General features: G+C 58.1%; 1 protein-coding gene across 1 annotated transcript in view; it reads right to left on the reverse strand.

The window, feature by feature from the left end:
• Positions 1-1,617: 1,617 nt before the first annotated feature.
• SCN4A (sodium voltage-gated channel alpha subunit 4) overlaps positions 1,618-23,011 on the reverse strand; it is a 44,112-nt gene continuing 22,718 nt past the window's right edge. Inside the window, exons 12-25 of the mRNA XM_004749158.3 lie at positions 21,476-21,714; positions 19,556-19,729; positions 18,425-18,781; positions 13,957-14,445; positions 11,991-12,123; positions 11,188-11,342; positions 10,465-10,638; positions 10,256-10,378; positions 8,668-8,946; positions 8,349-8,402; positions 7,942-8,079; positions 7,431-7,535; positions 6,607-6,877; positions 1,618-5,844 (exon numbers count right to left, since the gene is read on the reverse strand). Of these exons, the coding sequence (XP_004749215.1) occupies positions 4,619-5,844; positions 6,607-6,877; positions 7,431-7,535; positions 7,942-8,079; positions 8,349-8,402; positions 8,668-8,946; positions 10,256-10,378; positions 10,465-10,638; positions 11,188-11,342; positions 11,991-12,123; positions 13,957-14,445; positions 18,425-18,781; positions 19,556-19,729; positions 21,476-21,714 (3,917 nt within the window). The 3' untranslated portion in view covers positions 1,618-4,618. The remainder of the gene's footprint in view (positions 5,845-6,606; positions 6,878-7,430; positions 7,536-7,941; positions 8,080-8,348; positions 8,403-8,667; positions 8,947-10,255; positions 10,379-10,464; positions 10,639-11,187; positions 11,343-11,990; positions 12,124-13,956; positions 14,446-18,424; positions 18,782-19,555; positions 19,730-21,475; positions 21,715-23,011) is intronic.

A 23,011-nucleotide genomic window follows, 5' to 3' on the forward strand; every position in this document is an offset into this window, starting at 1 on the left:
CATCACCTGAGGTCAGCCTGGGGACCACAGGCCCCTTGTGTGGGGGCAGTGAGGGGGCGGGGGTAGTTGGTTGGAGACCCCACCCCCAGAGGAATGGGGGAAATCCAGGGGTTTTTTCCTTTAGCAAAATACTTCCTCACAAGGGAGACCTTGGTTAGCTTCAGACCTAGTGCAGCCCCAAATTTGGGAAGATGATCGGGGAAGGGTTGGGGTACACCCGTGTGTATGTGCACGTGACTGCTCACACTGCGTGTTGCCTGGGCTGCCTGGTGTGGACTCTGCTCAGGAGCTGGGCCGAGGGCCCAGGGTGACTACAGGGGAGCACGGAGGTTGGGGGGCAGATGGCATTTTCCAAACACATCCACACACCCCCATCCCCTGTGGGCTGGCATGCAGATGTGTTCTTTGGACTTCATTCCCATTCATGCCTGGCAGGGATCCATTTTCAGGAGTGGGTGGAAGCAGTGGGGCCCCCACCGCCTGTGGGGTTATTTGTCACAGCTGGGGCTGTGCTGTTCCTTCTCCGATGACAACAGCACAGAGCTCTATCTGGGGTCGTGACGCCTTTTCTTTCCTGGAACAGGAGGCCCCATAAGCCCATTCCTGCCTCTGTCCCCAGCTACCCTGGGCTGCATACCCGACACTTGGCTGCCTCCACCTCTGCTTTCCAGGAAGGCAGCATTGAGACAAGAGATGGGGGTGGAGAGAGAGGGGACAAGAGGCTTAGGAATTGGAGTAAGCAAGAGGTCAGGGACCCCCAGCACTGCTGGAGAGGGTGAGAGAGGGCAGAGTCTCAGTTTGGAAGGAGGGGCTCAGACCAGTGCCTCTCCCCCTCAGTCCACTCTGCCTGGCTCTGCTGGGCTTGCTGTTTTGTGGGCAGAGGGTGGAGGCCCACTGGCTAAGAAGGAGGTGGGTTTGATTCCTGACCCTGCAGCCTACCAGCCAGAAAGCAGACCCAGGTTTGATTCCTGACCCTGCAGGGTACCAGCCAGAAAGCCGACCCTGCCAGAACCTGGCAGTTCTCATTGAGGAGTGGTCCCACCCCACCCCAGGGGGCAATTGCAAAGGCACTGGGGCCAGCTGATAGCTGATGGAGGGGAGGACTTTGAAATATTAGCTTGTGCTTTTCATCTAGTATTTTGCCTTTTTTCCTCCACTATTCAAGGCTCAGGGGAACAGTGGGTCAGGGCTCCTTGTTAGCTCTCCTGTCCTTGGAGCTGGAGAAGCCCCAGGCACAGTATGGAGAAACTTAGATTGGGAAGGAGCACCCCCAACCCAGGGAGTGAGGTCAGTACCCTGGTTAAGGGCTCAGAACCCTACAGAGATGCTGAACCCCTCTCCCCAAGCATAGAGCATAGCAAGGAGGGAAGGGGCCTTAGGAATATGGCGGAGGGACATCAGGGTGGCCTCCCCAGCCAGCACAGGGTCCATGTAACCTTAGGACCCAGGAAAAGAGGGTGTAGAAATATTGTAAAGTACTAAGTGTTTCCTCATTTGTGCAAATAAAGCTTTGGACGTTAGGAATCAAGTTGTAGAAAACAAAATTATATATAAAATTGTATTTCACTCACCAGGCTTGCGGACTTAGCTCACTATGTCATATTACTCATTATCACAGGTCCAGGGGACCCTGGGCTCTCTGAGGTCAGAGTTCAGAGGTCAGGTCCTCTGCAGACAGTATCCCTAACTGTGGGGAGGGAGTGTTCACACCATGGGTCCCTCAGGCACCTTGGGGCCTCTGGGGGCGCAGAGAAGTGAAGGGGGCTTCCAGAGAGGAGGGGCTGGGGCTACTGGGTCCGAGTACCATTTCCTGGGCACCATCATGGGTGGGGGAGGGACTGCGGCGCTGCCTGTTGGAGAGGGGCCCATGCCCCCTGACCTCGCCTGGCCTCCTGATAAGAGGTTGGAGCTGTAACCTTAAAAATAAAACTGCCAGTTATCTTACTGGCAAAAGACGGCTTAATTCAGGAAAGCAGAGAATTGCCACACCACACAAGCAAACCGGGTAAAACTGGAGGCACCGCCCCAAGGAGGAAGACAGGCTCCTTTATAGAGGAAAGGGGAGACTGGGAAGGCTGCTGTAAACGAAAAGTCCATTGGAGTGAAGTGGGAGTTGGAAGTATGGTGACTTCTTATTGGCTGAGTTGTGAGTGTCTGTCATTGGCTGGGCTGTTGCCGGGGAGGAGGAAAGTCTTTCCTTCCCCTGCCAGACAGTAAAATAGTAGGTACATGCAAGGTCCATTTCTTCCCAATGGGTCTGCAATTGATGAGAAATGATGGAAACTGAGAGATCCTCCTGCTGAACCTCCCGACTCCGTTTTAGTGAGGTTTCCCTTTATTAATTTTCAAAGTCCAAGTCTCCTTTTGGAGGGGGTCAGGAGAGAGCCGGACTGCGCCAGAAAGGGAGTTGGGGCCCTCCTTATCTTGCCCTCTACCCACATTGAGGCTCCCCAAGTCCTCCCCATTTTGGCTCCAATCCCCACCAGCCCTTCTTGCCTCTTGCAGCCCTCAGACCCTGTCAACATCCGCACGAGGAGGTGCAGAAGGAAGAAGCGAGCAGGTGAGGCACGGGGATTGGGGGGTGGGGGAGGGTTGAGGGGTGGCAGGTTTATTATAAGAACTGTACAAAGGAGCCCAGCTTGGGTCTGTTCCCACCCGGACAGAGTGGGGATGGGCGTAGGTGTGGACGGGGGCCACAGGTCAGGGCCAGGGGCGGGGTGGTCTCTGTAGTCTCCATGCAGTCTTTGGGTGAATATCCAGTTCAACAGATGCGGAGGCTCTTGGGGACACCCCAGTTTGGGGGAAGGGCAGGGGACAGGGTACTGGTCAGGGAGGAGGCTGCCCTCTCTAGGATGCATCTTCTGAAGGAAGAGACAGACGGTTGTGGGAAGGTAGGAATGGGGCTTCCTTCCATGGAGGACACAGGCAAGAGACAGGGAGCGGGGCTGAGGCAGTGGGTGTGATGAAGGGAATAGGACGAAGGGACAGTGGCTGGCCAGGAGGCAGAGAGTCAGGCAGACAGAAAGAGAGGCTCCAGCCTGTAGGCACACGCACATGCGCGCGCACACACACACACACACACATACACAGACCCACACCCACAGCCACATTGTTTTGGAGGTTTTGCTGCTTCCTGAGTTTTAATCAAACTGTTCACAAGAAACAAGAAAGAGAAGAGGAACTAAGGCCAACGGGGACTCAACGTGCAAATCTCACTATGCACGTTCACACTCATTCACACACTCACAGCACAGGCACACCCCATGGACAGGACTACACAGGACACACACACGCGCACACTCGTCACACTACAGGGGCACGCGGACACTACAGACAACACACACACGCGGGGGCAGGACACAGTGCTTTGAGGACTCGAATGCACACACAGCTGTACACACAGGCATGAAGCAGACCCAAGGTACACGCACAAGTGAGTAAATCCAGTGATGCCTGAGGTGTCTCCATGCCTCCTCTGAGCTCAGCCTCCATCTGTTCTCCGGGAGCCGAAAAGGCCTGGCGTGGCCATGCCCGGACCAGTGGTGCCAATAACACCAGGCAGCAGGAAGTTGGAAGGTTGGGCCCGAGCCAGGGGAGCTGCGCACATCCCGGTGTTGAAATCTAACACGGGCTCAAGGACAACACTCTTAGGATCACTTTGAGGATGGGGAGAGGAGGATGAGGAGGGACGGAGAGAGGGGTGTGGCAGGGGCTGAGGGGATCTGGAGGCTGGCTGAGGCTACAGAGACCCTGTGGTGCTAAAGCAGGAGGGAGGGAACAGAAACCTACCCCCAGGCTCCAGGGTCCCTGCCCTTGCCCCAGGTCTGGGTGCTCTGGCCAGGGAAGCCTCCAGGGCAGTGATGCAGCTGGCGGGACCCCACCTCTGTCAACCCTCCATGCTTCCTAGAAGAAGATCATTCTTGAGGGGAACCCTCCCTCCTGCTCTTCCCCCAGGCGACGGCCGGGGGAGCCAGGGGCTGCACAATGGACAAAGCAGGGCATGGTTTCAGGGGCCACAACCCCAGCCAGATGCATCAGGATCCAGTGGCCAACCAGACTCAGGGAACCACTTGTGGACCAGTGACATTTCTCTTCTCCAGTTAACTTGTGGTCTGGAAGGACGTAGCTGTATCCCAGGCAGGGGAGGGCTGGTAGGCTCTGGGTCAGGAGTCTGCTCCCACTGAGGTTAAGACATCTTTAGCCGGGAGAGGCCTGAGGGGCTTGAGCCACTTCCTCGGGAGAGGCCTATAGCCCTTAAGACTCTGGTGGAGGAGCGCAGCTCATCCCTCCACTGTAGGCTGACTCCTCCCCAATGTGGGGGGCAGAGATTTCTGATGTTCTGACCTCCCCCAAGAGGAGAGGCAGCAGGGCCCATGAGGAGGTGAGAGCAACTTGAAATGAGAAACCATGGACGCGGGGAGAGCCTCAGGCCCAGGGTGGTCTCCGAGTGCAGTTCCCATTTTCCACGGCCTGGGGGGTCAGCCCCCGTGTGGCCAAATCCTGTCCCAGCCAGGGAGCCGATCAGCTGCAGACTCAAAGCCTGCTCCCTCAGTGAGCAGGCACCATGAGGGTTTTGGGGGGGCTGTGCCAGGCTCAGCGGGCCACCTCGCTGCTGCTATTAGACGAGAGACTCTTTGACCCCCGGGCGCACTGTCTGCCCCAGGGGTGGGGAGGGAGGGAGGGCAGCATCAGAGGGGCTGATGGGTGTGAGCCCGATGGCCGATCCGGAGTCCCCCGTTGAGCCCCTGTCCTCACCCGTGCCCGGCACGCTGCTGTTCCCATTCTCTTGGCCATACATCCTGCTCATGGTGGTGGCAATCAGGCCCTCCTTCTCGGGGCCACCGTCCCCACCGCCATCCTGGCCGTGGCGGTACATGTAGGATGCCTGCTTCACCGTGCGCTGGAGCAGGTGCCGGCGGTAGGCCCTCTGGATCTTGATGGCACACACCTCCTCGTGCTTCCTCTTGAGGGTGGTGGTGATGGGCTCATAGGAGACCTTGGAGGGGTTGGCTGCCATGAACTTCTCCTCCATGGTCTCCTTGAGAGCGTCCATTTCCCCAGAGTCGCCTAGGACCTCCTTGGTGAGGGCAAAGAGGATGTCCAGGCAGTGAATTTTGTCCCCCGGCACCATGGGTAGGTCCAGCGTGATGAGCTTGATCTTGTTGGGCTTGGCGATCCTCAGTGGCTCCTGCAGGGTGTCTACAAAGTCCGAGAGGCGGCTATAGTCGATGAACTGCGTGGCATCGGGGTCAAACTTCTCCCACGTCTCATAGAACATCTCGAAATCGTCCTCGCTGAGGGGCTCGCTGCTCTCCTCGGTGGCCACGTTGAAGTTCTCCAGGATGATGGCAATGTACATGTTGACCACGATGAGGAAGGAGATGATGATGTAGCTGCAGAAGAAGCAGATGCCAATGGAAGGGTTGCCACAGTCACCCCTGACGCTGGTGCCCGGGTTCTCGAGTGTTGGGTCACAGTCGGGGGGCCCACTGTTGAGTATGGGGTTCAGGAGCCCATCCCAGCCGGCTGATGTGGTGATCTCAAAGAGACAGATGATGCTGTTGCCAAAGGTCTCAAAGTTGAACATGTCATCGATGCCCGACTCCTTCTTGACATAGGCAAAGTTGGACATGCCGAAGATGGAGTAGATAAACATTACGAGAAAGAGGAGGAGGCCAATGTTGAAGAGGGCAGGCAAAGACATCATGAGGGCAAAGAGCAGAGTCCGGATGCCCTTGGCCCCCCGGATCAGCCGCAGGACACGCCCGATCCGGGCCAGGCGGATCACTCGGAACAGTGTGGGTGACACGAAGTATTTCTGGATCAGATCGGAGAGCGCAAGGCCTGCAGGGAGAAAGAGTGAGGAGCTCTGTCCTTGGGGTGGGAGGCGGGGTCAGGGAGCAGGTGCAGGGGGAGGGGGGCGGGGGGCATGTGGGGCTCAAGGGAGCCTGGCTGGTGTGCTGTTCCCCAGAAGGGAGCAGGAGAGGCACAGCCTAAATGGCCTGACTGATGAGGTTGGGCTCTCCAGGGTCCTGGGTGTGGGAGCTCTGCTCCATCCTGACACAGCTGGAAGGAGGTGAGATATGCCCAGGCTGATGGGGTTGAGGGTAAGCCGACTCCCAAGGCTGTTTGTAGAAGCCCCAGGTGAGACAGAGGGAGGACAGCTCTGTGTGTGACTCTGAGCCTAACTTGTTTGTGACTCACCTTCCTCACCTGTAAAGCAGAGGTGGTAACAGCACCAACCTCTTGGGATAGCACAGTGTCAGGCAAATTGTAAATGATCAATAAGTGGTTAGTTGCTATCACACTGACACACGTTTGTGCACTTCTGTGTGTACAGATGCTAGAACCATCTGTCTTCCACTAGGCACCTCGGCAGCCGAGTGTGCATCTACTGATGAAGCGTGTCGTGGGTGTGCAGCTGACATCCTGCCTGTGAGCCCGGCCCGTGTGCTTTCTGGGCATGGTGTGGACGCCAGCGGCCTATGCACGTGTGTCCGTGTACATGCGTGTGCGAGATTTCCAGGTGCAAGGGCAGGTGTGTGAGCACAAGGACGGGAGCCACAGGCCTCCCTGGGTGGGTCTTCCCAGCCCGGCCCCGCTCACCCACGATGGACAGGATGACGACCACGAAGTCGAAGATGTTCCAGCCCACAGTGAAGTAGTACTGGCGCAGGGCGAGCATCTTGAGCACGCACTCGCCAGTGAAGATGATGATGAAGACCATGTTGATGTTGTACAGGATGTCCACCTTGAGCTGGCTCTGGTCGTCCGTCTCCACCATCATGGTGACCATGTTGAGGCAGATCAGGATCATGATCGTGATGTCAAACACCTGCTTGGTCACGCAGTCATACACCATGCCCTGGATCTTGTTCTGCAGCATGGGGAGGGGTGCGAGGGTGTGGGGGGTGGATGTGGGGGGCAGTGGTTAGTATCCACATTGTGTGGACAGGCCAGGGGCATGGGGTGACACACAGCATGACGGAGGGGTGTCAGGACTCGTGGTAGAGTCGGCCATGGCAGGGAGGGGAGACCTGTCTGGACAGGATGTTCTGGGGGTTCCATGGGTTGCTTCCTCCCTCCAGGACCCTTTCTCCCCTCAGGTTCCCCCGGCAACCTCTCTTCCTGCTCCTGAATTGTTGCTCACGAGGGAGGGTGTCTGGACATTCTCTTCTGCCCACTTCTAGGGGCCTCCCTCCCACTAAAGGGATGGGCAGATACGGCGGGCTGTGCAAGGCCAGGTGAGGGGCAAACCAGTAGCTGGGGTTTGAGGCCACTGCTGCCCCAGCCTCACCCCAGGTGGCCCCAGCCTCACAGTAGGGACACTGCCTGGTGGGTAGGGGGCAGCCTGCATTTGGTCCCCATCGGCCCCCTTGGGTGGAAGGTTCATCCAGGCTGTTAGGAGGAGGGGCTCAGAGGGCTGGTACCTGGGGCCGGGGAATTGGCTTCTGAGGCTTCTTGGAGCCAAGCTTCTTCATGGCATTGTAGTATTTCTTCTGTTCCTCTGTCATAAAGATGTCTTTCCCTCCAAAGTATAATGGGATGGTGCCAGTAAGGTTGAGGGCCCCTCTCCTGTGTCTTCAGGGCCTCCACATCTCAGGCACCACCCTTAAAGCAGCCCCCACACCAGCAAGGGGACCTGGAGGGGGCAGAGATAGGGGCTGAGGGAGGGGGGAAGGAGGGAGAGGCAGGGTCCAGGGAAAGGAGGGAGGGGGGCGGGGTGACAGACAGAGTGTGGAAGAGGACCAGCACTGGCTCATAGCCTAGGCCAAGTCACTTTCTCAGAGTCGCCGGGGAGGATCTGAACCCAAGCTTGCTGCTTCAGTCATCCCACCAGCACCACACAGTAGGGGCTGAGGCGGCATGTGGGACTATATGAAGGGTCGGGGGAGCGAAGAGAGGGAGGCTAGAGCCCAGGGAGGGTGGGTGGATACTCATCTTCTTCTTCTGCTGGTTGAAGTTGTCAATGATGACACCGATGAAGAGGTTGAGAGTGAAGAAGGACCCAAAGATGATGAAGATGACAAAATAGAGGTACATGTAGATGTTCACCTCGTACTGGGGCTGTTCTTCCTTCTGCAGAGGCCACAGGACAGGACAGGATGGGACAGCCACAGGGATGAGATGGAATGGGACGGAGAGGTTGAGGGGAATGTTGGCTGCTCCCTGCTCCCCATCTCACTGTTGGCAGGAAGGGCATCCTAGGACCCAGAGGTGGACCCTTCTACCCCTCAGGCTGCTGAGTTTGGGGGGCCCCTCAGGACGTGGCATGGGGCCACGTGTTTCTGATCTGCACCCTCTCCCCTGGCTTGCTTGCCAGCCACATTTCGGTGAGCCCCACTCACCTCCCGGGAGTCCACCGCCGCATACATGATGTCCATCCAGCCCTTGAAGGTGGCCTGGGAGAGTGTGTTTAGGTTTGAAGAGAGGAACTGCTTCCCATTTCTACCAGCCATGAGTCTCCCTCCTCACCCTAGCGTGGTCCTCCCCAGACCCCACAGGGCAGGCATCACATAGAGACCAGAGAGGTCTAAATATTACCTCAGGGTCCCACCACACCGGAAGGGGGGGGTCCTAACGAGGAGCAGCAGTGGGTGCAGGTACAGTAAGAATCTGGGAGCACTTCCATCTCAGTTTAGTGCAAGGGCAGCAGGTTACACTTACCACCTGTAAGAGGGAGAGGTAGCCTAGACCCACATTGTCATAGTTGACCTTGACGTTGAGCCAGCGGACCTGGCCTGTGTGCATAAGGCTCTCACAATCTGATTTGTTGTTGACCTCGGAGATGTCAAACCTCTCAGAGGTGGTGGTGTTGATGCAGTAGTAGAACTTGCCGGCAAACAGGTTGACGCCCATGATGCTGAAGATGAGCCAGAAGATGAGGCAGACAAGCAGCACGTTCATGATGGAGGGGATGGCTCCCAAGAGGGCGTTCACCACCACCTGGGGGGCCGGGGTGAGGGCTTGTTGCCAGATCTTTACCCAGGCTCCTTTGGGACAGGGCTCCCCACCTTCACTAAGGGGACCAGACAGGGCTGGGCATGGTTATTCAGGGAAGGCTTCCTGGAGGAGGGTCGCTCTGAGCCAAGTCTGGGGGAGAAGTCTGCTGGGCTCTATGTTGGGAGTGGGGGTGGGGAAGTGAGGAGTAGGGTTGGGGTGCTGCTGGCCTAGTGGTTGAAGAGGGCTCTCTGCTTGGCTGGAGCTATCAGCCCAGAGTCAGGGCATTAGGCTTCTCTGGAAGCAGCCTGGCCACGGGTCACTAGGCAGGAGACAAACACTCCTTTCTTGGCCCCCATAGGAAACTCAGCCCCCGTGACCTGGCACCCTGCTCATCCGTTCCTAGCATTAGAGACATAGATACAGAAAAGCCATCGGGGTCTTCAAAGCAGAAGGACCCTGTGCCCCACCCCCAGCCCTGGTTGTACAGGCTAGCTTCACTCTGTCGGGTTGGCCTAATCTTGAGAATCGTCCTTTTCTGAGGAGAAGGTGTTTCATGACTTCCAGACAGAGTGGGCGGCACAGACCTGGTGATGCCTGGGGTACAGCTCTATTCTTGGCCGGGGCACCAGCCAGCTGCATGGGCAGGTCATCTCGCCTCGGGGAGGAGGAGTCCCTGGTTCTGAGGTGGGAGGACCCAGCATTGGCTGGCCCCTTGCATGAACAGGAGGGAGCCCCTCTGGCTGAGGGCCCTGCTGGCCTGCGACCAGCTGCTTCACAGACATCTGTCCCTGTGATGGGTCTTATTATTCCCAACAGACCTCTCTTAGCTGGGGAAGTCCCAATTGTCTTGGCCAAAGCTTCTATTATTTACTGTCACTTCTGTTCTCAAGGGCCTGATGGAAGAGTGGGCAGGCTCAGAGCCCAGGCCCAGGCCCTGCCTGCTTGTCCAGGTCGCAGAGTTCTGGTAGGCTGGGGTCTGAGGCTGGGGAGGGACATCTTGACACCCACGGGCCTGCCTCCCTTCTTCCTCCGTCCTAGGGAAGGAGAGCCCTTCCTAGGAGCTGATGCAGCCTCTGCTGCCCCCCAGCGGTGGCAGGGATGAGCTAAGCAGGGGCTGAGCGATAGAAGTGGCATTTGGGTGGTATGGGAGGATGTCTGGGGGCCTCAAATCTGGCCTTCAGCGGGGCCCAGAGTCTCGGGCCTCTCCTCCCCCAGCGGTGGCTGGAGTACAGACCTGTGCTCACTGCACCCTGCCCTGCGGTGGCTGCTCCCCCAAACCCTAGCCCTCCTCAGAGCCCCCTTGGGCACCCACCCGCATGCCCTCAAATCGGGACAGTGCCCTCAGGGGACGCAGGGCCCGCAGCGTCCGCAGGGATTTGATGGGTCCCAGCTCCGAGTAGCCCAGCCAGTTGGCCACCAGACTGATGATGGAGACCTGCAGAGGGAGAGTGGGCTGGTCAGGGTGGCGGGACCTCCTCTGCCCCGGGGGTGCCTTGGGATCTGGCCGTGGGGCACACTCACATCCACAATGAGGAAGTCCAGCCAGCACCAGGCATTGGTGAAGTACACCTTGAAACCGTAGGCCACCCACTTGAGCAGCATCTCCAGGATGAAGATGTAGGTGAACACCTTGTCCGCATACTCCAGGATGGTGCGGATGACTCGCCGCTGCTCGATGTAGATGTCCTCAAAGGCCTGGGGATACCAGCATGGCTGGGGGTGGCCAGAGCCACAGAGGCCGGGGCAGGAACCCCATCCCCCACCCAGTCTACTGCCATGGCTTCCCCCGGGTCTGGGCTGGGACCAGGCCGAGGCCAGGCTGTTGGCTTTTCCCAGACTCTGTGGGGCCCATGGGGCAAGCGAGTTTCCCCACGGGGAGAAGCCGCTCAGCAGCCCTTCCTCAGGTGCAACACTCAGTCATCTGCTTGGGGGCCTGCACTGTGACACATGTTCAGCCCTGATCACCCCCTCATTCAACATTCCCAGGGCCTTCCCACCTCTGCCCTGGCCGCCACCTGTCACTGGGGGTGCACACAGAGTTGGACCCTGCCTGTCGCTTTACGGAAATGAACACTTTCTGTGTCATATCCTGCAAGCACAAGCTAGTCCCTTTAGGGTTCTCTGGGGCCGAGACCACCCAGGTCTCATCCCTCCCATGGTCTGAAAAAGGAGGGAGTCCCAGGAGGGCCTCCTTTGGGCCTGGCACCTGCCGCTGCCCACACCCGCCCCCCAGGGCATGCCTACCAAGGCTCCGCTGCTGAGCAGGATCATGAAGACGATGAAGGTCTCAAACCAGTTGTGCTCAACAATCTTGAAGCAGGCCCTGCGGAGCGCCCACCACATCTTCCCACGGCCCTGGGAAATGTCCACGTAGAGGACAGGGCAGCGTTGCACGCAGGCTGGGGGAGGGAAGGGGGCAAGGGTACCACATCACAGGACTGGGGGCTGGCCCCAGACCCACAGGCAGCATGCTCCCACCCCCTTCCCAAGATTGGCTGAGCCCATCTTCCCCACCCCTCCCTGGCAAGCTTCACACTGCCCAGCCCCGGCCCTGGGTGCTGTAGGGGGTGTGCAGGGCTCTCTGCTGCAGGGCCGGGCTGGCCTCTCTCTGCTGGTGAAGCCAAGGAGGGTAATAGTCCTAGAGCAGCCATTCCAGAGCACCTGCCCCTCCCAAGCACTGGGTCACACTCAGGACCTGGTGGCGGTTCCGTGCGGCAGTCCGCAGGGCCTGGTGTGCACCCACTGCACATGCCTGAGGCTCAGGGGTCAGGGGCTGGGAGGCATTTGGGCTCTGGTGCCCCTCCCTGGGGCTGTATTGCCCCCAGGCTGTGTCAGGGCAGGGCAGCATGGGGGGTTGGGAGGAGGCTCTGCCTGCTCTCAGTGATGCACATGGTCTTGAGATGTCCTCGAGGAGGCAGGTGGTTGGGGCTGGGCCGGGATGTCACCTGCACCCCAGCCCTAGCCTGGTCCACCCCTTCCAGGAGCTGCTGGGCTAGGGGAGGCGCCAGGGGAGGCGGTAGGGGGGCACCCACACAGCTCGCCCTCACCCTCCGTGAAGCACTCCTCGGGCTGTTCCCCATCGGGGTTCTCTTCAGCCTGCTCCTCAGGGTCCTCCTCAGGGGGCTTATAGTCGGCGGTGCTGCAGACGGAGGAATTCCCATCCAGGGGCTGCACTGGCTTCTGCAGGGGACCACAGGGTGACGTGAATCCTGTGTTCTCCCACCAGGTGAACGGAGGAGGTGAGGATGAGGGACCAGAAGGGAGAGGAGAAAGGGGGTAGAGCTGACCTACTCATTCATTCAGCACTCATTCATTCCCTGAGCCCCGGGTTATGGAGCCAGTGCTGTGACCTTCGCAGAACCACAGCAACCAAGGCAGCTATGGTCCTGCCCTCACGTACTTCCATTTGGAGCAGGGCTGGGCCGAGGCCTGGAAAGGGATGGTGAGGACAGGAGGAGGCAGGTGAGGGCCTCAGGTAAGGGAGGAGGCTGGGGGGTGGTTGAGCCAGTCTGGGGAAGTGGAGGAATAAGAGGCCTGAAGGGACTTTTGAGGGAGCATGAAAGGGGTCAGAATGGAGCCGGGGCTGCCAAAGCCCGCAGGGAATTGCACGCAGCGTCCTCAAGATCTTGGCCTTCCCATATCCAGGGTCTGCTGGGCTGAGGAGCCCAGAAAGGATGAAAATCTTTCCCCAGCAGAAGCTCCAGCCTGGGGCACAGGGAACCTGATGGGAGTGGGGCAAGAACAGGGAGGCGAGTGTCTGGCCTGCCCAGGCCCCTCCCCGTCCCGAACCAGGTTCTTGGCCCTAGCCGCCCTCCTCAAGGGAACCCCTTCATGGCTGGAGCTGAGGTCCCTGAAGGGGAAGATGGAGAGGACAGCTCTGGATCCAGAATGGCACCGGAAAATTAAGGAGGTCCCCTTGTGCCCAGCTGACAGAAAAGGAAACTGAGGCAGGCATTAGGTCAGCCAGGGCACCCACTAAGCCATTTGTCCTGCTTGTGTGTCCCAACTCCCACAATCACCCTGGGAGCCTTGTTTGTCCCCCTGAGAGTCCCCGGAGCCTTGGCCCTGGGTGCTCTCCTGCCCTCCCCCACCTCCGCTCCTCATACCGAGGTCGGTGCCACATTTCCCTGGGTATTTATAGCTTGGCAGGCACTTGGCCCCTTGGTAAGTCAGCGTGACACAAATCGGGGGAATAAGGAGTCAAGAGCTTTCAGTGCAAAATTCTTTGAGACTCCAGTGCCCAGCCAGGCCCAGGGCCGAGATGGTGGAGATGGGGAGGGGGCCCTGCCCTACCCGAAGTACTAGCCCTTCCCTTGCCAGAGCTGGAGGACGGGATTTGGGGCTCAGAGTCTACTCCCTGGAGAGGCTCAGGCTGAGGCTCCAGGGGTGACCACCAGTCCCTCTGTCACCCTTGCTGGGAAGAGGCAGGAGGAGGGGCATCTCCTGGATGGGTGGGTCAGGGCTACCCCTGAGTCTGCCCAGCTCTCTGCTCTCCTTGTACCCAGCCCCCGTGGCCCCCCCAACCCCCTCCACCCCTCAGAGTCCCCAGTCCAGACCCAGCACTTTGGCCCACCCTGGGAGGTTGGCACCAGCTCCAGTGAGATAACCGGAGGGCCTTCAAGTTCAGAGGAGAGCCTTAAGAGGGTCATCTTGGGTCCTAACCTTGGAGCCAGGGTGCCACAGATAGGAACGTCCTGTCCAAGAGCACCACCTGCTGGTGAGAGGGGGGCCCAGGTGGAGGTGCGGAGCCAGAGTGAAGGGACACTGGGCAAGGGCAGGCAGGGCCCATCTGGTTAATCGTCAGTCAGCATGCACAGAGAGCCTTCTGTGTGCTTATACACAGCATCTTACCTACTGCTCCCGACCCTGCCCTGAGAGAGGTGCCATACGCCCATTTTACAGATGGAGAAACCGAGGCTCAGGATTTGTGACTTGTCTAGGGTCACACAAAAATTTGAAGCCATGTTTATCTGACCCCTGGGCCCCTCAAGCTGGGTGCTGTGATGGGCTCACCTTGCTATCCTCAGGCTCTGAGAACGTGTCAGTCTCCTCCTCCGTGGGCATCTCCAGGTCGGACTCCTCGGAGGCGATGGGCACATGAATGGTCAGGTAGGGGTTGTTGATGAAGTTGAGGTGGTCCAGCTCGATGCTGGGGGGAGAACCGTCAACCAGGGCCACGTGGTTCAAAATGTGATTGTCCTTCTTCAGGTCCTTGTCATCCTCGTCGGGCGGTGGCTCCTTCTTCTCGTCCTCTGGGGTACTCTCCCCGGCCTCCCCGGCCTCCCCAGCCTCCCCAGGCTTCCCGAGGCTGAGCATGATGTCCTTGGGGCGCAGGACCTTGCCATGCAGCAGTCCCAGGAGAAAGACTTTGGCAAAGCTGATGCCCCACTTGATGCGCCCAATGGCGATCTGCAGGTTGTTCATTTCGCCATCTTCGTCGGAGGCAGCCAGGCTGTCAGCGCTGAAGGAGCTCAGCAGCAGGGCCAGGAAGAGGTTCAGGACCTGGGAAGCAGGGGTTGGGAGGAACCTGAGCTCAGCCTCAGGGGGCCTGCCGAGGGTGCCACCTTCAGCCAGCATGAGGTGCCTCAGGCCTCCAGATCAGACCTATCACATGGGGGCATTTGAAGGGTTATCACCTAATGGAATCCTCACAACTGCTTGGGGAGGTGGAGCATTCCTATCGGCCCCACTTTGCAGAAAGAGAAGTTGAGGCTTAGGCACATGCCAGGAGTCTGCAGAGAAAGGGTTTGGGGAGGGTAGAGAAAGGGTTTGGGGAGGCCCATTGGGTGACAAGGACTCTTTCTAGGACTCTGTCCTCCACCTCCGCTGCTTGAGAAGTAAGAACAAAGAACAGGTCTCAGGTTTCTGAGTTTTCAGGACTTATTGGGACCCTGAATCAGCTGAGCTTTCTTTTCCTGTCTGTTACTAGAGCTTGTGCTCCCTGGTGCTCAGAGCAACGTACCCTATTGCTCTGAGAAGGGCATTTGCTAGTCGCCCCCTTTTCTCTCCTTGGGATTCCCTGCTCCACCTGGCTTTCTTCCCACTCCCATTTCCCTGCTGGAAGATTTAATACTGGTCTACCCCTCCAGTCTCCAGCTTTATTTTCCAGAGACAGACCATAGCTGAGCCTCTCCCACTGTGATGTCAGGGAGCTCTAACCTAGTAGAGACAGACATTTGACCAGATCGGTGCGGTGGGTTTGCGTGGTAGTAGAGACTGGGGTGCGCAGGCTTTGAAACCATGCTGCTTGGCCTTGAAGCCCGGTGTACTAGTGAGGTGTCCTGAGGCAAATCATATCGCTGCTCTGTGCCTCCGTTTCCTCATATAATGGGGATGGTTCTAGTACCCACCTCCTTGCATTTTTTGAAGATTGAAAGATCAGCGTAAGTAGAGCACACAGTAGGCACTCAAAACATGCTGGCTGTCATGTGCGCAAGGGCAGAAGGTATAAGGTATAGGGAAGAGTATGATTAGCTCTGAGGTCAGCTCAGCATTTTATTAATAAGGAAACTAAGTCTCAGAGAGGTAGAGGGATATGCCCTGAGACATCCAACACAGTCAGGACTAGAATCCAGGTGTCCAGTCATTACATAACTTTGGAAGACATCATTCATTTAGACTACAATGTGAATGGCAGCCCCAGAGGTTGTGCCTCAACCTTCCTGGTAGCTCTGCCTTCCACCAGTCTCCCTTCCCCTGGGAACAAAGAGGACAGTGAAGCCCAGCTGCGGTGGGGGGTCCTGGTTCCTGCCAGCCAGAGGCAGGGCTGGGACTTACTCTGGGCACCTAGGGACAGGGCTGGTTGTATAAGTGGGCAAGAAGGAGTAGGGGAGCCTGTACACGTCCACCCTCGGCTGACTTCTCCATGTGGCTCTCATGGCCTGGTTTCACTGGGACTCCTCCAAGACCTTTTTATCATCACCTTAACTACCATGTTAGCAGAACGCCTTTAAAGTTCGTATTTCTATAGATACACACAACTGGGGAGAAGGTGTGTGGGGGGGGCATTCCTCCCCATCTCCCTGCCCTCTAGCTGCTTTTCTGCTTTTGCCCCCAACCAACATTTATGGGTCTTTCTTTCCCTTTGCTGGGGTGAGGGGGGGGGCATCCAGTGTTCAGAAACACATCTGAGATGGGAATTAGCTGCTCTCTGGGTCAGCAGGGTTTGCACACGGCTCCTGCCTAGGACAGAAATAGCTGCGTCAGGCAAGGCGTGGGGAAGAGGGCTGGGGGGAAGGGGGGTGAACATCATGTTCCCCCAGGGGCGCTGAGGGGTGGGTTACCTATGCCCTCATCATTTCCTCTTCTTCGCAGTAACCCAGAGCAAGAGCACAAGTGCCACAATGCAGGGGGCATGGGGCCCCACACTCAATGGCAGGATGCCTCCAGTGCCCTCTAACAGACACTGGCTTCCAGGAAGCCTGGGGGGGGCAGTAGGCGGGGACAGTGCCCAAGGAGCTGTTGGTGCCGCCTCCCTGGGCTGCTCTACTCCCCCTGAGCCAAGCGAGGGCAGATCAAGGCAGAGCTGGGCTGGGAAGGAGTATGGGTGGGGTGTGTGTGTGTGTGTGTATGGAGTGACACGCCTGTGTGACAGCACACTGAGGCAGTGCAAGGGTTCTAGACTGCTTGGGTTCTGATCCTGTGCAGGTTACTAGCTTCCCTCCCTGAACCTTTACTTCCCTGTCTAAAATGCAGAGATGAAACAGCACGTCCCCCTGAAGCGATGGCGAGCATCAAGAGATAGACACACAGAAGGCGCTCAGAATGCTGGACAAATGCACATGGAGGTCAGCTGTCACTGTCGTTACTGCCCGTGTTGACGCTGTCGTGCTCACCCCCCGCTGCTGTTACTGACGCAGACTCAGGTTCTAGTCCAGGCTCAGTCTTACACTAGCTGTGTGGTCCCCGGCAGTGGCTTCTCGGAGCACGGTGCCAACATGACCTCCCTCCCGGGGTTGGGAGAGCATTAGGGATAAGGCAGGGAAAGCCCTCTGCGCAGGCAGGAGCCCAGTCCTCGGGGAGAGTGGGGGTGACCCCTATGGCAGAGACCTGAACCACCACTCTGCAGCACCCCCCCCAGGGCCCCACCTTGTAGACCAAGCGCTTTACTGGGCGCTCAGACCATGTGCTCCAGTGGGTCCCCACCGTCACCATCCCCATTTTCCACGTGAGAAAAATTGAGGCCAGAGAGATGGTTAAATAATGTCTCAGGGTTTCCTAGTCAGTATGTGGCAAAGCAGGGGCTTGCAATGGTTTTGAGTTTGCCCACGTACAGACAGAAACCCCCGCAGACCCTTTCAGTCGTGCTGGGCCCTTAACCTTTACCTGCACAAGCTTCTACTCAGAGCTAGCTACCCACGCCATCCCACCCCCGTTCTGCTGGGACATCTTCTCTATCTCTCCCCCACACCCCAGGCCCTGGGGTTCTCCTGCCTAACTGTCCCTGGGGGCTCAGGACCTCAGTGGAGGTGACACTGGACGGCTCTCGCCGCAGCCGGAGCTTAGCGATATCTGAGAAGTGCTGACCCAGCAGCTCAAGGATTCCGCCGGCCTTTGTGGAACGTGGGGACGTGCGTCTTCCCACCCCCGTTGCCCAGGGCAGCGTCGGCCATGGGGGCAGCTGGGCACCAGGCTCCACAGCAGCAGGAGTGCTGCCCACCCTGAGCAGGGCAGGAATTGTGGCGTCAGGGTGTGGACACAGGCCACCCTGGGGCCCCAGCCACAGAAATGCTGGTCAGTGTGACGGCAGCCCGCACCCCTGCTCATCATGGGGCCCCCTGCGGCTCCTCCCCAGCACCAGCCCCACAGGGAAGCCCTGAGCCACAGAAAGCGGCAGGATGAAGGCCATTTATGCCATACTCTGGATTCTCCCTACTCCCGGGGCTTGATGCCAGGAACGGAAGAGGGTGAGAGGGTGAGAGATGGACAGGAGGCCCTGGAGTCCTGGAGCCAACCCCGCGTGCCACCTTCCCGCACCCAGCTGACCACAGAGCAGTCGCTCGTTCAAGGTCACACAGATGACAGCGGAGCTAGGCCTGGAGTGTGGGTCTGCCTCCAGCTGTCATGTTACTTTGCCCCAAATGCTAGGCTTCAACAGTACTACTCACAGTGTCGCCTCTGGACCTGTGACAGCTGCGCTGGTTAGAAAGGCAGATTCCCAGGCCCTGGCCCCCAGGCTGCTGAATCAGACTCTGGGGACGTGGGGCCAGGAATCTATCTGGGTTTTAAGAAACTTCCAGGTGATTCTTAAGCAGGTTAAAATTGGAGAGCCACAGTGTTAAACTGTTTAAAATTGCCCTTTTGGGTGGGGGAGGCAGACTATAGTCCAGTGGCAGTGATTTCATCCAGCTTAACTGCATGGGGCAAAGGCCCTGGAAAGACAGCCCAATTTAAAGGACTTAATTGAATGTGACATGTTCCGCTTGAGTTTCCTGGCAGTGGTGGGGGGGGAGAGAGGAGCCACCCAGCGGGCCCAACTCACCACTAGGTTGCCAATGACCATGACCATGAGGAATACCGTGAGGCACATGGCCTGGCCGGCCACCTCCATGCAGTCCCACATGGTTTCGATCCATTCCCCGCACAGGATGCGGAAGACGATGAGGAAGGAGTGGAAGAAGTCGTGCATGTGCCAGCGGGGCAGGCTGCAGTCGGCGGCGATCTTGCACACGCACTCCTTATAGCTCTTGCCGAACAGCTGCATGCCCACCACGGCGAAGATGAACACGATGATGGCCAGCACCAGCGTCAGGTTGCCCAGCGCGCCCACCGAGTTGCCGATGATCTTGATGAGCATGTTCAGCGTCGGCCACGACTTGGCCAGCTTGAAGACCCGCAGCTGGGGGCAGGCGGACAGCAGGCGCTAGTGAGGCCCAGTCCCCTCCCCCCACCCGGCCTGATCTGAGGGAACCCCATCCTTGGGAGAAACAACTCTCCGGAACAACTCAAATCCCTGCCCCGTGAGTGAGCTGAGGCCTCCGTCTGCTGCTCTGTTAAATGGGAATCCTCCTATCCGACCACCTCATCCTCTTTATGTGTTCAAAAGAAATGAGCTGTATCATTTAAAGATATAGGCTGAAGTATTTACGGAGACAGTTTATGTCAGGATTTGCTTTCACATGCTCCCCCCCCACAAAAAGTAGGGGAGAGATGTTGATGGCTGTTGGAATGTTGATGGCCGTTGGAGTGGGTGTAGGCACACAGATTTCAGTATACTTTATATGTTTGTGGATGAAGGACAGGTCCCGTAATAAAGTTTGGAAAAATTAGAAGTGTTCCTATGGGGTGGTGGAAAGGATCCTAAACCGGACTCCTGATTCTACTACTAATGAGCCTCCCGAGCCCCAGCCTTCAGATCTGCAATATGGTCTCTGCTCCACGGTCACCCAGGTCCCTGGGAGTCAAGCCCAAATGTCAGCTCCCAGGGCTATCATTTTGGTCCCTGGTAGCCCTATGTGATAAGGGAGGGGGCTCTCTTTCTCCCCATTTCCAGTCAGGAAGGTTCTGAGTGGTGGAGTGGCATGCACAAGTAGCTTCTTGGGGATGCCTCCTCCCATCCCCCTGCATACCCCCACCCAGCCCCTCCTCAGCCTGGCTGCAGGGCCTCACGCACCAGTCGGAAGGAGCGGAGCACGGACAGCCCTTGCACATTGGCCAGGCCCAGTTCCACCAGGCTGAGGGTGACGATGATACTGTCGAAGATGTTCCAGCCCTGCTGGAAGTACTCATAGGGGTCCATGGCGATGAGCTTCAGCGCCATCTCTGCTGTGAAGATGCCGGTGAAGACCTGTGGGGTGGGGTGGGGGAGTCCACATCACAGAATCTCAGTTTGCACGGGACCTGGGGAGTCCCCCCTGACTCCCACCTCCTGGCAGAGCCTTGAGCGGGGGCAGGCAGTGGTACCCGCGGCCTACAGGTGTGCATGCGTGCGTGTGTGAAGAGTGGAATGGTCCTGCCCCAGGGCACAGTGGGTACCACTCTGAGACACCTGAACCCATCCGCTTCTGGCATTGTGCCCATGGGCCAGTCACTTCACTTCTTGTGGCCTCACCCCAGTCATAGTATATAGCACTCATACAGCACTTTGTGGTTGATGTGATGACCTCACTGGGATGATGCCAATTTCTACATAGTTGTGAGCCATGGTCCCTTGTCCCAGAAACGAGAACATTGAGACTCCGAGAGATAAGCGGCCAAGTGCTTGCTCACGCCACCCACATGGGAATGAGTCAGACCTCAAACCCAGGTCTTGGGGTACTTAATTCAGTCTTCTTGTCTCTACACCCTACCCTCTCTACCCTGACTGGCAGGGGTCCTGAAGTCCAGCAAACCTTGGTCGAATTAGAAGTCTAGGGTAGGGGCCCAAAGGGGGAGGCCCAGGGATCCAGGAGAAGGCCCAGTGATCCAGGAGAAGGCTCCATAAACCAGGCACAGGGGTGTAAGGGCTGCCTAGCCTCTGAAAACTCCCTGAGCGCAGCCCCCCTCCTGCCGGGCACCAGCTGCCCTGGTCTACAGCCTGCCCAGGCACATGCTGAACCCTGCCCGGGAGCTGTCCCTGGCCATAGCAGGTGCCCAGACGGCAACGGAGTGTGGGCAGGGGGTAGGCAGGGGGCGGGCAGGTGGCAAGCTGGGCCCATCACGCACGGCCAGCAGCTGCAATGCGAGCCCAGGGCACACCCTTGCCCCCCCAGCCCAGTTTGGCCTGGCTGCCTCAGACGGATCCATGGGATAGACGTGCCTGCCTCATAGGCTGGGAGCCCAGGGTCTGATGCCCACGCCACCCACATCATACTGCCACAGGCCCCCACATCTCGTTCTCCTTGGGCTCTCCTCACCCTCAGGGTCAGGGGGAGCATCTCGCCCATTTGCTATCTGGAAACATGCTAAGGGAATGGGGAAGGGTGGGGCAGGGCTGGAGGACGAGGCGGCTTTTTCCCTTTGTCAGGCTCCACTGGGGCTGGAAACGAGGTGATAATGCTCCTAATGGGCAGGGATAAGCAGGCGGATCAGCGTGTGTCAACAATAGCCAGGCAGGAAAGGCCTGCAGGGAGCAGGCCTGGCCACGCTGGGGGAAATGGTAGTGGGCAGTGGGCTTGGGGGGGGGGGTGCGCTATGCCTGGGGCACCTCTTGGGCCTCAGTGCCGAGGGCCATATGCCCCCACTTTCAGGCCCTTTGGTCCCTCTTAGGCCCACAACAACCTCTGAAGGTAGAGACCTGTCACTCAAGTCCCCACCCCCCACCTCTGCCTCCATCCAGGGCATGGCCTGGACCACAGACACCCTCAATCCTGATCCTGAAATGTCTAGCACCTTATCCCCACTCTCTCTGCCTCCACATTCCCTAAAAAATTCCACATCCCATCAATCACCCCATGTACCTCCCTTACAGCTCAGTTCCTGTCCCCCGTATGCTGGGAGAATAAGCTCAGCTTGTCCCTGTATGCCCCCAATAGTGCCCCGTATTTCCACACATCCCAGGGGGCCCCTGCCCCATCCTGCCTGGGAGTGACACCTCTCCCTGTCCCCTCCTTACCAGGTTGCCCACGGTGAGCACATTGTCGAAGTGCTCTGTCATTGGGTAATGCTCCATGGCCATGAAGAGGGTGTTGAGCACAATGCAGATGGTGATGCCCAGGTCCACGAAGGGGTCCATGACAATCAGGTGGATGATGTTCTTGAACTTCACCCACGGGGTGCAGCAGTTCCATATGAGGACTTTGTGGGCACACTTGTACCACCACGGGGGGCACTTCTGGTGGGCCTCTTCCAGCTCTGGGAGTAGGGTAGAAACACACCTGATGAGCACCCCCAGGCCCCGTGTCCTCCTTCCCTGACCCAGGCTTATATCCCACCTTCCAGGCCTGCCCCCTGAATTTCACATCTCAAATATATCCCCTCAGCCAAGCCTACTTTAAGCCCGCCTTTAGGTGGGTTGCCCTCAAGACCTGCCCCTGGAGGCCCCACCCACATACCCCAACCCCCTCAATGTCCCACCCCCCAAAGCCCCGCCCATTAATGTGCCCTCAAACCCCCCCACCCCCTCAGCCAGCCCTACCTGGAGCCCTTCTCTTAATGCCTTGCCTCAGGCTGGGCCTTCTTGGGATACCTCACAAAGCCTGGCCCCCAGTGACTCCCACCTTCTGCCCATGGTCCAGGGCTGTGATCTTTGGCAGAGGAGACCCCTGATCTCTGGGCTGGGCCTGAGGGTCCCCAGGGAGAGGTGGGAGGCCCCTGCAGAGGGTTGGGTCCCATTCCACTTGCTGCTGGCCAGTGTCATTCAGAGCAAACCAAGGATCCCCCAGAGGGCTCTCCCTCCCATTGTCAGCAAAACTGACCCCTCCACTGTCCCCAGCCAGTCTAGCCTTTCCCACCAGAGTGGCTTTCTGGAAACATCCCCTGTTCTTGCCCCGCCAGCTCTAGAGCCCAGGGGCTCTGTCAGGCCCATGGATAAAGCTGCCCTTCTTGCTGGTCTTGAAGGCCTCCGCTGCCTGTGGGAGTCCTCAGCCTCAGCAGGATCTTATTTCATTATGAGAGAAATGCTATTAGTGTCCCCCATCTCTAGATGAGGAAAGAGTTGGAGAAGTCCCACGGAGACCTGGGTTCAAGTACACGACTGGGACACCCCCCCGAATTAGCTAATTGGACCTCTCAAAGGCTGCAGATTCTAGTCTGATAGTAACAGCCCCACCCCCAAACTGGTGACCCCCAAGTCACTTCAGGTGACTCAAACAGTGTCTGACACCCAAAACTTCTCACAATGGTCCCAGCCAGGGTAGCGTTAAGTGATCTTCTCAGCCAGTGACACCGAGGGGCATGCTCTGGGACAGATCCCTGGATGCCTGTCATATAAAGTCAGGTGAGAAAGGGTCCTCTAGAGGTCTTCAAAGTCCTCTAGACCCTCCCAGTCCTTCCTGGCTAAAGGAAGGGGAGTGGGACCTGAGAAGGGAACCAGATCTCTTCCATGTTGGATTTCCATTATTCTTCCTTCCCTTGTTTCCTCCTTCCTTCCTCCCTCCTCTTTTCTCCCTCCCTCCCCTCTTTCCTCTCATTCATCCATACACCCATGTCT

Source organism: Mustela putorius, unplaced genomic scaffold (genome assembly GCF_011764305.1).
Source record: "Mustela putorius furo isolate JIRA1106 unplaced genomic scaffold, ASM1176430v1.1 tig00000487_pilon_pilon_pilon, whole genome shotgun sequence".
NCBI lineage: Eukaryota > Metazoa > Chordata > Mammalia > Carnivora > Mustelidae > Mustela > Mustela putorius.